This window comes from Sarcophilus harrisii, chromosome 4 (assembly GCF_902635505.1).
Source record: "Sarcophilus harrisii chromosome 4, mSarHar1.11, whole genome shotgun sequence".
In the NCBI taxonomy this organism is placed as follows: Eukaryota; Metazoa; Chordata; class Mammalia; order Dasyuromorphia; family Dasyuridae; genus Sarcophilus; species Sarcophilus harrisii.
In genome coordinates this window covers 328255594-328272353 of record NC_045429.1, presented here as the reverse complement: position 1 = coordinate 328272353, position 16760 = coordinate 328255594, and the positions used below count along the sequence as shown (strand labels likewise).

At 41.8% G+C, this 16760-nt stretch overlaps 1 protein-coding gene across 3 annotated transcripts; it reads left to right on the top strand.

Moving 5' to 3' along the window:
- The first annotated feature begins 13417 nt into the window (after nucleotides 1-13417).
- HIGD1B (HIG1 hypoxia inducible domain family member 1B) lies at nucleotides 13418-16253 on the top strand. 3 transcript variants are annotated; one of them, XM_023502479.2, is made up of 4 exons: nucleotides 13418-13954; nucleotides 14846-14981; nucleotides 15482-15616; nucleotides 16105-16246. In XM_023502479.2, exons 2-4 carry the CDS (start codon nucleotides 14882-14884, stop codon nucleotides 16167-16169), a joined length of 300 nt encoding a protein of 99 aa, XP_023358247.1. In that variant the 5' UTR covers nucleotides 13418-13954; nucleotides 14846-14881; the 3' UTR covers nucleotides 16170-16246. The 3 variants fall into 3 exon arrangements, with proteins under 3 accessions (XP_023358247.1, XP_023358246.1, XP_031821856.1); XM_023502478.2 differs by having other exon boundaries at nucleotides 13516-13954; nucleotides 14778-14981; nucleotides 16105-16253; XM_031965996.1 differs by lacking the exon at nucleotides 13418-13954 and adding an exon at nucleotides 14524-14720.
- Nucleotides 16254-16760: the final 507 nt, after the last annotated feature.

The following is a 16760-nucleotide window of genomic DNA, read 5'->3' as shown; positions in this document are numbered from 1 at the left end:
GAGCCTGACATTTTCCTGACCTAGCTCCCGCCCCTTGGAAGGCCGTCCCCCCCCCCCCCCCCCCCCGTGCAAAATCCATCTCAGCCAGCCAGCCCCTACTTCCTGGCACATCTTCACCAAAACAGTCTCGGATTTGAGTCTGCTAAAAGACTGCCGGAAGAAAGCTCCCCAACGCAAACTCCCCCAACGCCGCTACTGCCCGTTCTGCGCGTCATAAGCCTTTCTCTTCTGGAAGCTCTTCCTCCAAACTAGACGCAGTCTTGGATTTTTGTTTTAAATCCTCTCCTCCTCTTCAGTTGGCAGAAGGTAGTTGGGAACGGGTCAGCTCTTCTCCAAACCATTACAGGCGGTCTGTTGCAAGGGGGATTTAAACCTAGTCATTTGCCTCTTTCCTAGAATGAGGAGGTGGAATAAGTAACCCTTAAAATCTAAGATCCCTTGCAGATCTGTGAGTGACATCGGACAAAGCCACTTCCAACTCCATCACTTTCTCAGACTCTCTTCCCTCACCCTCACCCTGATTCCTTAATCAGTTCCTTCCTCTTCCCAGCCTCAGTTTTCTCATCTGTATATTAAAGAAAATGGGACTATAACGCTGTATCCACATAGTCTTGTAACTAGCTTCCTTCTAGCCCCAAATCAGTGATTATATAATTAGACCACACAGGTGGGACTTTGTTTCCACTTTAGTTCTTTTGGAGGGGAGCACTAGCAGGTCCTAGCAGGTGCATAGCCAGAAAGATGCAAAGATTATTTGAAATGACAGGGAGACTTCAAATACTTGAAGACTGCCACATAGGGTAAAATGGACAGTGCTGGGCCTGGAGTCGGAAAGAACCTGCATCCAACATTTACTAGCTGTGTGGCAAGTCACCTAACCCTGTCTGCCCGTCTCATCCTTGCTGTTTCTCCTTCCTTCTCCAACACAACCATGATGTGCAAGTGAGTTGGATTTAAGGGAGGGAGGGCTGTGCAAAGTTACCAGCCTCACTTTCTCCTCCAGAGCCATCTGGGTCCAGTGGGTAGGTACAGATTAGGTAAGAAGTGAGTCAATGAATGTCCTTTTTTTTTTCCCCTTAAACCTAGTGACACAGTGGATAGATTTCCAAGCTTGGAGTCAGAAGGACTTGCATTAAAACCCTACCTCAGACACTTAATAGCTACGTGACTTAGGGCAAGTCACTTAATCCTAGTCTGCCTGTTAAATGAGCTAGAGAAGGAATTGGCAAACCACTCCTCTATCTTTGCCAAGAAAACCCTAATAGTTGGACTAACTAGGAAAATAAATACACACAAAACATTACAATACCCCCCAAAAATGCGAAAAAAGGTAAAACTTGTTCTCTGTGTGGTTCCTGAGGGGAGAATAGGACCTTTGGGTTAAAGTTACGGGGAAACAGATTCCAACTTAAGATAAAAGATCAGCCAAGTCTCCAAAAATGGAATGAGCCAGTTCATAAGTTAGCAGGTTTCCCCTATCCTGGGAGAAGTTCAGAGACTACAGCTGATCAGGGACAGAATCAGAAATAGAATTCAGGTCTGTAACTTCCCAGCTAGGATCCCTTTAATTCAATTTAATTGAACCTTGGTAGGCTTGGTAACCAAGCCTCTATAATGTGCAATCATTCACTCTTCTTTCTACTCCACTGGTAAGAAAATTAAGGTTCAGTGGATCACCCCAGACACACAGCCATGTGCCGTTCTCTCCAGAAGGGTGTGTGAGTACTCTGTCTGTGGTCCCCCTACCGGAAGCCTGGAAAAAGAGCTCCCACCGTCCAGCGCAGGGACTGGCCCCTCTGCTTTCCAGCTGTGGGCTGCCGGGTGGGGGAGGGGACGCCATGCTATGAGAACCACATCACTGCACATTCAGCCAAGGCTCCAGGCAGAGCAGGATCAAAGGCTAGTTCTGGAACTGGAGAGCTTCTCTCTGGGACTCTAGGGCTTGGGAATTTCAGGGCCAGCTCAATGACTCCATTGCTGTCACTGTTTCCATTACGAACGTCGGGTGCTCTGCCTGGCTGGAGAATGTTCACAGAGGGTCCTTTCTGCCTGAGGGGCAAGGAGCAAAGTGTGGGAGCTTGGCAAGCTTCCAGATGGAAAGACAGGAGCACTGTGTGCGGCGGCTGCCTCCTCCAGATGAAGGGAGCAGGTTTACAAACAAACTGTGATTATTCGTGGAAAAATAATAACCTACATTTACATAAATTAATACATTATGTCAGGAAGTTTTGTCATTTCTAGTTACTGTTCTCTCATTTTATAGAGAAGGAAACTGAGGCTGAGGTTAAGTGACTCTTCCAGTATCCCACAAGACAAGCTATGAAGCCTTCCTGACTTCCCAGTCCAATGCTCTGCCCTGTACCAGATGATTTCTCAGTCAGGGAAGGACAGATAGAGACAAGGAGAGGTACACTGACTGGGAACTCCCGGGTGAACACCCCCTTTGTGGATACGGCTTGGCCCCTTCTCTATAACTCACATGCTTGGAGCCCTGGGGTTGGATGTCTCAGAGCTGGGACTATACAACCCCCATTTGCAAAACAGGAATTAAAAAATGCCTGTCAGCCCCTGGCTCTGTAAATCTTAAGGCACCCCAGAAATGTGAGCAATCCCACTCACATTGGGAACGGGTTTGGTAGGCAACATTACACACACACACCTTGAAGGGTCTAGCACCCTCCAAAATCTATAAAGAAATAAGGGGGAAGGAAGCCCAGGGTGAGGGAAGAAGACAAAGGATCCATGTGTGGGGGAAGGTTTAGTAATAACAAGGTAGAAGCAGAATTAAAACAGGGATAGGAAAGGGCTGTGTGTGTGTCTACATATGTATACATAAATACATCTTTTCTTAACGATAGCTTGCTTGGGGGTAGGAAGGATGAGAGGGAAAAAAGAGAATAAATAAGGTGTGCAGCAAAGAACAAAACTATTTACAAGGAAATAAAGAAAAACACATTCATGAACATAATTTCTTCTACTAATATGTATGCTTTCTTGACTGTAATTTGTTGCTATATATTTTGAATCCTCCCTGATGTTCTGCTGGGCACATGACAATGTTTTCTTTTGTCTTGTATTCTTTTTCTGTTTTTCTTATTCTGTTTGAAAGAATAAAAAGAAATTTTAAAAAAGAAATGTGAGTAATAATTAGATCTGGCTCTAGATGACTTAAAAATGAATTCTCTTTCCTGACCATCTACCCCTTGGAGGTGAGGATGTCAAAGGTGTGGGGCTGGCTGATCGATGTGAGGAATGTTACAGCTTTCATTCGTCCAAGGACATCCTGTCACCTGTAGCATGTTAATGTGGCGGCCCCAAACAATTTGGGGAAGGAAAGGGTGGTTGGGATGGGGGAACTTGTGAGCACTATTATTACCTAAGTCAAAACATAACCAGCTTTGCAAACACTATTCACAAAATAGCAAAGGCAAGTGGTAAGAACCCTTGTACAGTTTCTCATGTGGCCAAAAATTATCCCTTCCCTAGCATGCTACAACGTGTCTCTTTGGTCCTGATATTACTGGTACTAGAATTCAACTTTTAACTTTTTAATATTCCCTGGGTCAGTTCTAGAGCCAATTCATATAATGGGACCATGTTTTTCCTATGTTTAGTTGGTGGGCAGCAGAGCCTAGTTTTCCTGAATCCCAATACAAGGTGCTTCTTCACTTTGGAGGATTTCTAGAGGGAATGGCAGCTAGGTGATATAGAGTGTTCAAATCTGGCCTCAGACAATTACTGTTTGACCCTGGGCAAGTCACTTCACCCTGTTTGCCTCAGTTTCCTCATTTGTAAAGTGAGCTGCCATAGGAAATGGAAAGAAAACCCCAAATGGGGTCACAACTGAAAAACAGTTCAACAAAGGCAGTTCAGTGTAGTAGCTGGAGAGCCAGCCCCAAAACCAGAAAAGACCAAGTTCAAGCCTTACTTCTGATGAGTTCTAGCTGTATGACCATAGGTACATCTCTCCCCTCTCAGTATGCTAGGTCCCAGCTTCTTAAACTCATATGGGGACTCATAATACTGTGGGAATTAACAAAATTATGATTTATTATCAGCAAATGTTTGATTTAATAAAATATACCTATTTTTATATACCTATACACAGGATCAGACATTTCCCAGACAAAAAGGGGTCATGACTGGGAAAAGTTTAAGAAGCTGTGCTCTATGTAACTGAGACTTTTTAACATTTCAGAGAACTTGCCTCCCCGCATGGGTAGGAGTTTCATGAAATCCTGGGTGTGAAGTCCTACATCGGATGAGCCCCATCCTCTGTCCAAAGGCTCATGAAAACTTCTTAGTGCAAACCTGTGGCTTTCAGGGAGAGTTTTGGAGAAATGTCAGTAAGGGCAAAGTCTTTGGGAGGGTTTGTGCTGCTGTTAGGATGAGACTCTCCACATTGTCTGGAACGCAGAGTGTCTCGTGTTCTCTTCTTACTCCTTGATTGTCTCCAGGTGCATCCTGATATTCATTCCCTTCTTCCATCTGCTTCCTCATCCTTCCAGCGGGGTGAACTCCTGTCAGCCAGCTCCTCCTCATTCCTTCTCCTCGGTGCTTTCCTGGGACCTTGGCTCAGGAGAGAACTCACGCCCCTCTCCCACTTTTCTCCCTCACACACTCCCAGGCTGGCTATTCACAGACTGACATATAGCACAGCTGTGACATAGGAAATACTGACAGCACCAGGCATCTCAGGTCTAACTGGCTGCACCAACCCCTAATAAGTGATAGGCTATGAATAATGGGGCAAACCAACCAAGTTCAACTTATTCTTTTTGAATTTTCTGCTTCTTTTGAATTTTCAACTTCTCTCTTCGCTTTTTTCTATCAATCATTGGAACAATGGAACTTCCAAGGCCAGTGAACAAGAAGGAATCTGGGTCACTTGACTATGGGAAAGACTATTCAGATACCTTTACTGTTCTACACTGAAGTCTTTAGCTGTAATGTCTTTTTTTCCCCTAAATTGTTCCTGACTTTGATCCTCCATTCCTGGCAGTGCTTCTTCTGCCAGCAGTGTCCTCCCTTTAAACTAAAGTTTTTTTTTTTTCCTTTTGCCATTTTTACCACATCCCAGATTTCCCTTATCCTTCCATTATCCCCCTTGCTCTATTTAGTGGATCTTCCAACCTTTGTTGGAATGTTTCCTAATTACAAGCCAGACTTTTGATATCTTACAACTCCATTCCTTCCATTTCTGGCCAAACTGTATATATTGTTTTTTCTTTTTTAATTCCAAGTTCATATCCTGGGTTAATAGGTCCCAAGTTGAGTGAATAATATCCTCCTTTTCGTAAATATCTAAATTGGACTAAATCATCAAGGTTAGGAGGTGGTGAGTGGAGAATGAGCTGATTGGTCCTATTCAACTCTCTACACATTCCAGTGCTTCCTCCAGAGGGGTTCTGTGTGGGATATTGGGGAAAGGGGAACGTGATTATCTTTGCTCCAAGCTTTCCCACAGCCTGTTTATCATGCTTAAAAGAGCAAGCTTGGCTAAGAAATAGACTAGTTGATCAGTGGAATAAATTAGGTTCACGGGACAAAATAGTCAATAACTTTAATATTCTAGAGTTTGACAAACCCAAAGACTCCAGCTTTTTCAATAAGAATTCACTGTTTGACAAAAACTGCTGGGAAAATTGGAAATTAGTATGGCAGAAACTAGGCATGGACCCACACTTAACACCATACACCAAGATAGGTTCAAAATGGGTTCATGACCTAGGCATAAAGAATGAGATTATAAACAAATTAGAAGAACATAGCATAGTTTACCTCTCAGACCTGTGGAGGAGGAAAGAATTTGTGACCAAAGAAGAACTAGAGATCATTACTGATCACAAAATAGAAATTTTTGATTCTATCAAATTGAAAAGTTTTTGTACAAATAAAACTAATACAGACAAGATTAGAAGGGAAATAATACACTGGCAAAATATTTTCACAATCAAAGGTTCTGATAAAGGACTCATTTCCCAAATATATAGAGAATTGACTCTAATTTATAAGAAATCAAGTCATTCTCCAATTGATAGTCATAAATGATATAAACAGACAATTTTCAGATGAAGAAACTGAAACTATTTCTAGTCATATGAATAGTCAAAATTCCAAGTCATTATTAATCAGAGAAATGCAAATTAAGACAACTCTGAGATATCATTACACACCTGTCAGATTGGCTAAGATGACAGGAAAAAATAATGATGAATGTTGGAGGGGATGCGGGAAAATTGGGACATTGATGCATTGTTGGTGGAGTTGTGAACAAATCTAATCATTCTGGAGAGCAATTTGGAACTATGCCCAAAAAGTTATCAAACTGTGCATACATTTTGATCTAGCAATGTCACTACTGGGTTTATATCCCAATGAGATACTAAAGAAAGGAAAGGGACCTGTATGTGTGCAAGAATTTTTATGGCAGCCCTTTTTGTAGTGGCCAGAAACTGGAAACTGAATGGATATCCCTCAATTAGAGAATGGCTGAATAAATTGTGGTATATGAATGTTATGGAATATTATTGTTCTGTTAGAAATGACCAGCAGGATGATTTCAGAAAGACCTGGAATGACTTACATAAACTGATGCTGAGTGAAATGAGTAGGACCAGGAGATCATTATATACTTCAACAATAATACTATATGATAATCAATTTTGATGGACGTGGCTTTCTTCAACAATGAGAAGGACCAAATCAGTTCCGTTTGTTCAATAATGAATAAAACCAGCTACACCCAGTGAAAGAATGCTGGGAAATGAGTGTGAACCACTACATAACATTTCCAATCCCTCTGTTTTTGTCCATTTGCATTTTTGATTTCCTTCCCAGGCTAATTTTACATTATTTCAAAGTCCGATTCTTCTTGTGCAGCAAAATAACTGTATGGATATGTATATATTGTATTTAACATTTACTTTAACATATTTAATATGTAATGGTCTACCTGCCATCTGGGGGAGAGGGTGGGGGGGAGGAGGGAAAAAGTTGGAACAAAAGGCTTTGCAACTGTCAATGCTGAAAAATTACCCGGCATATATCTTGTAAATAAAAAGCTATAATAAAAAAAAAGAGAGAGATTACAAGATGCTTTGCACAGAATATATACATTTCAAAGAATCTATGAGTTTATTCTTCCAAATACTCCCAGCAATAGTGCTAATTATTCTATGAGCTTATAACTCTTTCACCCTTTCCCATTTATCTGTGTCTTATCTTAAAACTTCATGACACAACACACTGGAGTCTTCCTCAGGCTCTCTTGACATTTTATGGACACCATGGAAGCATTCAGGTTGTATTACCTCTTAACAGATTCTGCAACCAGCTCATTTTCTTTTCTATCATGCATTTCTAGAGTCTCCTGTAAGTTATCTCCAGCAGCTCACAGTTGAGAATGTGCTGCAAATATTTTGGAACTATAGGATACCGGGTCTGTATCCCAAAGAGATCATAAAAGAAGGATCTACATGTGCAAAAATGTTTGTAGCAGTTCTTTTTGTGGTCGCAAGGAACTAGAAATTGAGTAGATGCCCATCATTTGGAAAATGGCTGAAAAAGATTTGGTATATTATTATTTTACAAGAAATAATGAACAGGCTCTTTTTAGAAAAGCCGGAAGACTTACATAAACTGATGTTGAATGAAGCAAGCAGAACCAGGGAATATTGGACAGGATAGGGGAAAAGTGAGCAGTTGAGGAGTAACACATATAACCTGAATGCTTGCATAGTGTTCATAAAATGTCAAGAGACCTGAGGAAGACCCCATCATGTTGTGTCAAGAGGATTTAGGAAAAGACACAGACAAATGGGAGTGAAAGTAAGAGCAAGACTGTATGATGATCAACTCTATAGACTTGGCTCTTCTCAGCAATATGGTGATCCAGGATAATTACAATAGACTTGGAATGGAAAATGCTACCTGCATCCAGAGGTAACTGGACAGAAACTATGGAAACTGAATTCAGATTAAAACATATTGTTTTTACCTTTGTCTCCCACCTCTTACAGTTTTTTCCCTTTTGTTTTGAATTTTATTTCCCAACATGATTAATATGGACATATGTTTAAAATGATTGTACATGACAGCAATAAGATTATATGATGATCAATTCTGATGGACATAGCTCTTTTCAACAATGAGATGATTCAGGCCAGGTCCAATGATCTTGTGATGAAGAGAGCCATCGCACCCAGAGAGAGGACTGTGGGAACTGAGTGTGGATCACAATATAATATTTTTACTTTTTCTGTTATTGTTTGCTTGCATTTTGTTTCCTTTCTCTTTTTTTTTCCTTTTTGATCCGATTTTTCTTGTACAGCACAATAATTGTAGAAATATGTACTCAAGAATTACACATTTAACATATATTGGATTACTTGCCATCAAGGAGAGGGAGTAGGAAGAAGTAGGGAAATGTTTCAATGTTGAAAAATTATCCATGAATATGTTTGGAAAATAAAAAGTTTTAATAAAAAAAAAGATTGTACATGTACAACCTATATCAGATTACTTGTCATATTGGGGAGGAAGGGAGGAAGAAGAGAGGGAAGAAGAAAAATGCAAAAGTGAATGTTGAAAACTATCTTTACATGTAACTGGAAAAAATAAAATACTATTAAGTGAAAAAAAAAGAATGTGTTATAACATACTAACAACCTCCCCCTTCCTCAATATTCACCTCTTCCTTTTCCTCTGGTCATTTTGATTCTGTGGAAATCATTACACTTCACAATTTATAATCATATTTGTATCTTTAATTGCATCAAGTGAGATCTAAAAAAGGGAGACACATTTGCTGGATTTGTTTATCCTTGTCCTACACAGGATTCAAATGAAAGAACTGACAATAGATTCTGAGGATCTCCACCTCGATTTGCAGATGACTTTCCTGATTTTTCTTCAAGTCCCAGAATACTAACAGGACCATTATAATGAAATCCATAACCTCTCAGAAGAGGTCAATCTAATAGTCCACAAATAGAAGAAAAAAATTACTAAAGAATGCCTATTGCACAGGCCTATCTCTGCCACATTTTGGCTGTATGATCCTTGCAAATCACTTAATTTTTCTGTGCTCCGGGCAACTAAGACTCTTTAAGTTGAGGAGAATGTACCAATGTGTGTGTGTGCGGGGGGAGTGAGATGGGGAGGACGGGTGTTTCTTTATCTAGGAATTCCTTATAGCAACAAAAAGCACAGATCTAGTTCTCTGTCTATTGAGTTAGTTTATTGACATTTATATCCTGGACAGGGATAGACTTCATGTGGACATTCATGTGGGCCAAAAATTGAGGAGCAGAAGAGCAGCTTGGGTTGTGTTGGGAAAACTTGACAACTGAATCCTGACACAAAAGCCCAATGGCAGGACAAGTATACTCCCAAAATGTGATCTCATTATTAGATATTTACACAGAGCACTTGGCACAGTGTCCTTCACATAGCAGGTACTTAATGTTTATTTCTTCCTTCTCCCTCTCCTCTGTGATATCAGTTAAAATAGGATCTTTATTTGGAAAGAAGTACATTCTTAAAAGTTACAAAAGCTGAATTTCTTTTTAATTGAAGCTTTTTATTTTCAAAACACTTGCAAGGATAATTTTTCACCATTGACTCTTGCAAAATCTTGTATTCCAATTCCCTTCTCCCCACCCTCTCCCCTAGATGTTTAACATGTTTATTAAACATATTTAAAATATGTTAAATCAAATATATGTATACATATTTATACAACTATCTTGCTGCACAAGAAAAATTAGATCAAAAAGGAAAAAAATGAAAGAAAATAAAATGCAAGCAAACAACAGAAAGAGTGAAAATGCTATGTTGTGGTCCAGACTCAGTTCCCACAGTCCTCTCTCTTGCTGTAGATGGCTCTCTTCATCATTGAACAATTGGAACTGACCTGGAAATTGGAACTGACCTGGATCATCTCATTGTTGAGAAGAGTCATGTTCATCAGAATTGATCATTGTATAATCTTATTGTTGCCATGTACGATGATTTCCTGGTTCTGCTCATATCACTCAGCAACAGTTCCTGTATGTCTCTTCAGGTCTCTCTAAAATCATCTTGCTGCTTGTTTCTTGCAGAACAATAATATTCCATAACATTCATATAACACAACTTATTCAGACATTCCCAAATTGATGGGCATCCATTCAGTTTCCAGTTTCTGGCCACTACAAACAGGGCTGCCACAAACATTTTTGCACATGTGGGTCCCTTTCCCTTCTTTAATATCTCTTTGGGATATAATCCCAGTAGAAACACTGCTGGATCAGAGGGTATGCACAGTTTGATAACTTTTTGAGCATAATTCTAAATTGCTCTCCAGAATGGTTGGATATATTCACGACTCCACCAACAATGCATCAGTGTCCCAGTTTTCCCATATCCCCTCCAACATTTCGTCATTATCTTTTCCTATCATCTTAGCCAATCTGACAGGTGTGTAGTGGTATCTCATAGTTGCCTTAATTTGCATTTCTCTCATCAATAGTGCTTTGGAACACCCTTTCACATGAGTAGAAATAGTTTCAATTTCTTCATCTGAAAATCGTCTATTCATATCCTTTGACCATTTATCAATTGGAGAATGGTTTGAACTCTTATAAATTTGAGTCAATTCTCTATATATTTTAGAAATGAGCCCTTTATCAGAACTCTTCAATGTAAAAATTTTTCCCCAGTTTATTGCTTCCCTTCTGATCTTGTCTGCATTAGTTTTGTTTGTACAAAAACTTTTTAACTTAATATAATAAAAAAAATTATCTATTTGGTGTTCAATTATGAGTTCTAGTTCTTCTTTAGTCACAAGTTCATTCTTTCTCCACATATCTGAGAGACAAACTGTCCTATGTTCTTCTAATTTGCTTATATCATTCTTTAAGTCTAAATCATGAACCCATTTCAACCTTATCTTGGTATATGGTACTAGATGTGGATCAATGCCTAGTTTTTGTCATACTATTTTCCAATTTTCCCAATTTTTGTCAAATAATGAGTTCTTATCCCAAAAGCTGGAGTCTTTTGGTTTATCAAATACTAGATTGCTTTAGTCATTGACTATTTTGTCCTGTGAACCTAACCTATTCCACTGATCAACTACTCTATTTCTTAGTCAGTACCAAGTGGTTTTGATGACCACTATTTAAAGAGTTTTAGGTATAGCACAACTAGGCCACCTTAATTGGCATTTTTTCAATTAATTCCCTTGAAATTCTTGACCTTTTGTTATTCCAGATGCACTGTTATTTTTTCTAGATCTGCAAAATAATTTCTCGGGAGTTTGATTAGTATGGAATTAAGTAAGTAAATTTAGGGAATATTGTCATTTTTATTATATTCACTTGACCTACCCATGAGCACTTGATATTTTTCCAACTGATTAGATCTGACTTTACTTGTGTGGAATATGTTTTGTAATTGTGTTCATATAGTTCCTGACTTGTTCCTGACTTGCCCTTGGCAGATAGATTCCCAAATATTTTATATGATTGACAGTTGTTTTAAATGGAATTTCTCTTTGTATTTCTTGCTGCTAGACTTTGTTGGCAATATATAAAAATGCTGATTTATGTGGATTTATTTTGTATCTTGCAACTTTACTAAAGTTATGAATTGTTTCTAGTAGTTTTTTAGTTTTTAGAGCTCTCTTAAGTATACCATCATATCATCTGCAAAGAGTGACAATTTGGTTTCCTTATTACTCTACTTCCTACTCTACTCTAATTCCTTTCATCTCTTTTTCTTTTCTTATTGCCAAAGCTAACATTTATAATACAATATTGAATAGTAATGGTGATAATGGGCAACTTTGTTTCATCCCTGATCTTATTGGGAATGGTTCTAGTTTGTCCCCATTACATATAATGCTTGATGATGGTTTTAAATAAATGCTTCTTATCATTTTAAGGAAAAATCCATTTATTCCTATATTCTCTAGTGTGTTTTTAATAGGAATTGGTGCTGGATTTTATCAAATGCTTTTTCTGCATTTATTGAGATAATCATGATTTTTGTTAGTTTGGTTATTGATATAGTCAATTATGCTAATAAGTTTCCTAATATTGAACCAGTCCTGCATTTCTGGTACAAATCCTACTTCGTTGTGATGTATTGTCCTGGGGATGACTTTCTGTAATCTTTATGAAAAGCTGAATTTCTTTAAAAAGAATTTTTTTTTTAAGCTGATTTAAGACCCGACCCCCACCATCTTGATGCCTTTCCCCCAATATTAATGCACAGGATTGAGAATTGATTTTAGTAACCCTTCATTGGACTAGAAATAAGGTCTCCCAGGTGTCATTCTTAGTTCTCTCCTGGATGGACATAGCAATACCATATCCTTCTTCTTCTTGAATGTCTTTAATTTGGATAAAACTTCATTTTTCACACACATCTTTCACATGAAGAGTTGCCTTCATGCCTACTCTGTGAGCCTAACAATAACAATCTTTTCCAGGCATACAAAAGTGTACTCATGTCCATGTCGTCGTCTGATCCTCATTATATAATATATATTATACTGGGGCCCTTGTTCAGCTTTCCATGGGCTGATTTGGAATTACAACAGCCAAGTTTAAATTGTAAATTCTATTCTCTGTATTCTTCTTCTGTATTTCCCTGGCTCTCTTGATAGGGCTCTTCTACCTTTTTTTTCTCTTTCTTATTGATGCAGACCCTTGAAGGAGAATCCCCATCTGGGGCCTCTCCCTAGATCCCAGATGATGCAGTTGGGAATAAGGAATAGAGGAAAGTGTGAGAGAAAGAGAGAGGCCAGTTCCCACAGCCCCTGGGGAGGTGGGAAGGCCTAGGGAATCTGCACTGACTTCCTGTCCCCCGCTTCCAAGTGTGAGTCTTTCATGCTGAATCTAAGGAGTGGGTGGGGCAGGTTGGGTGGCTCCTTTTAGGCTTCTGAGACAAACATTAAGCTTTTGGTGGATGAGGATGGAGGGACTGGGGAAATTCAAAGGGCAGCAACAAAGGCATCTAGAGGAAAAGGAAATCTCCATTGGCTCATTGTTCAAAGATCATTTTTTGGTAGGCTTCCAAGATTCACCTCGTTGCCTTCTTGCTAACAAAGGATGACATGCATTTTCTATAGATTCTATGGCCAACCCTGACAGATGCCTGCCTTGGGCTCTGTCCAGCTTTCTGAAACTTATCCATGCATCCCACAAGCAGATGTCTTCCAGGAGGCCTTTGAAAGGTGAGAGGGTCCCAGCTGTTCCTACTTTTCCTCCCTAAACAAATCTCATGGGCCAAGAGCAGTGTTGGAGGTGATCAGTTTCTGAGGAGGTCCCTTCCTTCCCTTCCCCTATTCACAGAGTAATTAACCCCAGCAGCTGAATCTACACCCCCCCCCCCCCCCCCACCCGAGGGACCATACGGTTGCCCAGGATCTCCATAGGAGAGCTCTATGGCCTGGATCCATCAGTGATTCTAACTAAGCAAACAGCTGAGTGTGGGAACCTGAGAGGCAGAAGCAGGAAGCTGTTTTGGGAGCAGCTGGTCCAATGTGCTGTGTCCAAGATCTTATGCCTGGAAGATCTGGCCTTCTGTAACTGGTGTCTGCTTCCCTCCCCCCAACATTACATTTCCCATTTTAGCCACAATACAAGGACGTCTGGCTGTGCTCTAGTTCTTGTGTCCACTGGTGCCCCAAGATGAGCCAGGACAACCCAGGCTCCTGATCACTGCTGCCTCCATCTGTTCCCAACACCTCTCAGGGCCTTGAGTTCAGAGCAAATGGGAGGTGGGGATTAAGGCTTGTCCCCTTCTTATCCCTCCCTCCCCTTGCTCACTTCAGAATCTCCATAAAGCCCAAGCACTGCTGCTCTGAGCCCAAAGTGCTAGCTCTTCTCCAGTTGAGCTTTAGGACAGTGATCACAGGCTGGGGCCCAGCTCTCCAGTCTTCCCTTTCACCACCAACATTAAGGTATGTGCCACCAGCCCCAGCCTTCCCTGAGCTTGAGCAGTCCCCTAATGTCTCTGGGGGGGTAGAATTCAGCTGCATCAGCCCCAGCTGAAGAGGAGAAAAAAATCTAGGTCTTTGCAAGTCAAGATTCAGCAAAAACTAGACGTTCCAATGGTTAGAATCAGGGAGCCAAGCATCTGTTGCTTGGGGCTTTGCTGGGTATTCCAGCAGAGGTTAAAGAAGAGGAGTTAGGGAGCACTGGGGACAAGATTTTTCTACTTTCTTCCCATCACTGGGAGGGGAGTGAAGATTGAGAAGGAAATTAGAGAAAAAGGGAAGGAGGAAGGTAGGATTACAGAAAGCAGGGGGAAATTTGTTCATTTGGACAAAAAACTAATGTATAAACATTCAAAACAGCTTATAAATTTTAACTGATTAAAATGTTGTCTCTTTCTCTCTGATGCTTTGGCACAAGGACCCCTATCCATGCTACTTTCAGGTCCAGTGGGATACATGAAGTTCCCTAAACTTTCCTCCCTCCCTCCCTCCCCCTTCTCCCCACCAATGATTTCTTCCAGACAGATTCATATCACAATCTCAAGGAAGGAGCTGAGGGAGAGGGAGGGGAACAGGGGGGTTGGGGGAAGTTATTGAAAGGAAGATGAGGAGAGGGAGCAAAGTTATAAGAAGGGAGTTGTAGAGAGCGCTAATTGGTGAACATGGAAAACAGCAGACAGTGTGGATCAGCCATCCACTGAAAAGTGCTTGTGGATCCATTCTCCAGAGGGTTGGTGCTTAGCATGAGAGGAGAGGGGCCTTAGTTGTCTGACCCTTCTTTTTCTAGCCCAACAGTCAGGGGGGAGGAAGAGACCAAAACCTCCAAGATTTTGATTGTGGAAGACATCTTTTCAGAGCTGGACCGGGGCCCCAGCATCTGGGTCCAGGACCATGTCTGCGAACAAGGACTGGTGGGTACCCCCTGAAGGCGAGGGCGGCGTCTCTGAGAAGTTACTGAGAAAGTCCAGGGAGTCACCATTGGTGCCTGTGGGTGAGTTGGGGACAGGGATGGGGAACATGGCCATTCATGTTCTTGGAGATGTATGTGAATGAATACATCCAGATCGCCCACCAAACCACCAGGAGCTGAATGACTGGAGTAGGAGTGCAAGGAGAGGGAGCCGAGGGACAAGGGAAACACTGAAGCACCAAACTGCCAAGAGGTGGGAGGGAGAGCAAAACCATAGCAAGGGTCAGAGCAGCAAGCACCCATCCAGGTTTGGGGCGGGGGAGAAGGCACTCTAAAAACAAACATGGAGAATTGGAAAAAGTTGTCAGCAATGTGGGGGTACTGCAGTGACTGGAATAGGATGCAGAGGTGTACTTGCTGAAGTGAGTTAAGGGGGTAAGAGTCACAGGGTGTTGTCAGGGGAGTGAGGGGAGAGAGCCCAGGGCCAGGTGGGTCTGAAGTCCATGGATGTCCACTTCAGCTCTGTCCTAACAGCCTAAGAGCCCCACCCCTGACTGGGGTGGGGGGGTCTCTTTGCACAGGCCTGGGGGGCTGTCTGCTGGTGACAGCTTATGGCATTTACCGGCTAAAGGCCCGCGGCCCTCTCAAGATGTCTCTGCACCTGATCCACACTCGAGTGGCGGCTCAGGCCTGTGCTGTGGGAACCATCATGCTAGGTGAGTAGGCATCAGAGCAAGAGCCCCCACACTTCGCTTGACGCTCTGAAACTCAGGGCTGCAAGAGACTGAGCTCCTTTTCCACCCCCTACGGGTAGTCCAGCTTCCCAGGAGGAGCCACGAGTACGGACTGGCCTTCAGGGTCCAGACTATGCAGGTAGAACCTGCGTTACCACTCAGAGAGGGTAAGGGGGGAAATGCAGCCAAGTCCAGGTTTACTTCCAGCTAACTGTAGCTATCACCCAGGTACTTTGAAGCCTGAGAAGCTGGGAGAAGGGAGGCAGAAAACAGGGAGAAAGGGTGAGGGGTGGTCAGGTGTTTCGAGCAGCTGCTGTGACTTGGGGCAGAAAGATGGGAGAGGAAGTAAAACCCCTAGGGATCCTGAGAGTGTGGAGCTCCAGGGCTCTGGCTGCTGCTCCCAGGCCAGCTGCAGGGGGCATCAGGGCTCTGAACCCAAGGGGCTTTCTCTGTCCTTCCCTCTCATACAGGTACAGTGTACACCATGTACTGTGACTACATCAAGAGAACAGCACATGATGCCGAGGAGAAGTAGGAGTTGTACGGCGGCTGGGACAGTCAGACTCCCTTAAATGAGTCCCTTGTATGCTTCCTTATAATAAAGTGATTCTGAGGATAAGCAACAGTCTGTTCTTAACACAGGGAAGCACTCAAGTAGGTGGTGGTGGCAGCTGGTATGAGGGCTTACAAGAGGGGGCTGGGAAGGAGGGGGCAGGCAATTAGGACTTTGGCCTCTTAGTTCACAGGATCATAGAATGAATGCCAAAGAGGTTGTTCAGCCCAGCACTTCTTCAACTTTTTCCATTCACAACCCCTTTCTGCCTGAGAACTTTTTCCTTGACCAAGGGTATATGGATATATAAAATGATTATACAAAGCAAATATTTCCTGATAATAAGTCATAATTCCTGACATTCAGTCAGGAGACCCCAAATGGGGTTAAGAACTCTAAGAAGCTGGGGCCTAGCTTTTCCCTCTCATTTTGGAGAAGAGGATCTTCTGACTCCAAATTCAGAATCCTCTACCATTATGCCATGTGGATTCCTAGGAAGGTTTTGGAACACTGAAAATTTAAGCATAAACGGGGCTCTAAATCAGAGATCCCAGATCTCTCCCTCACCTCCCA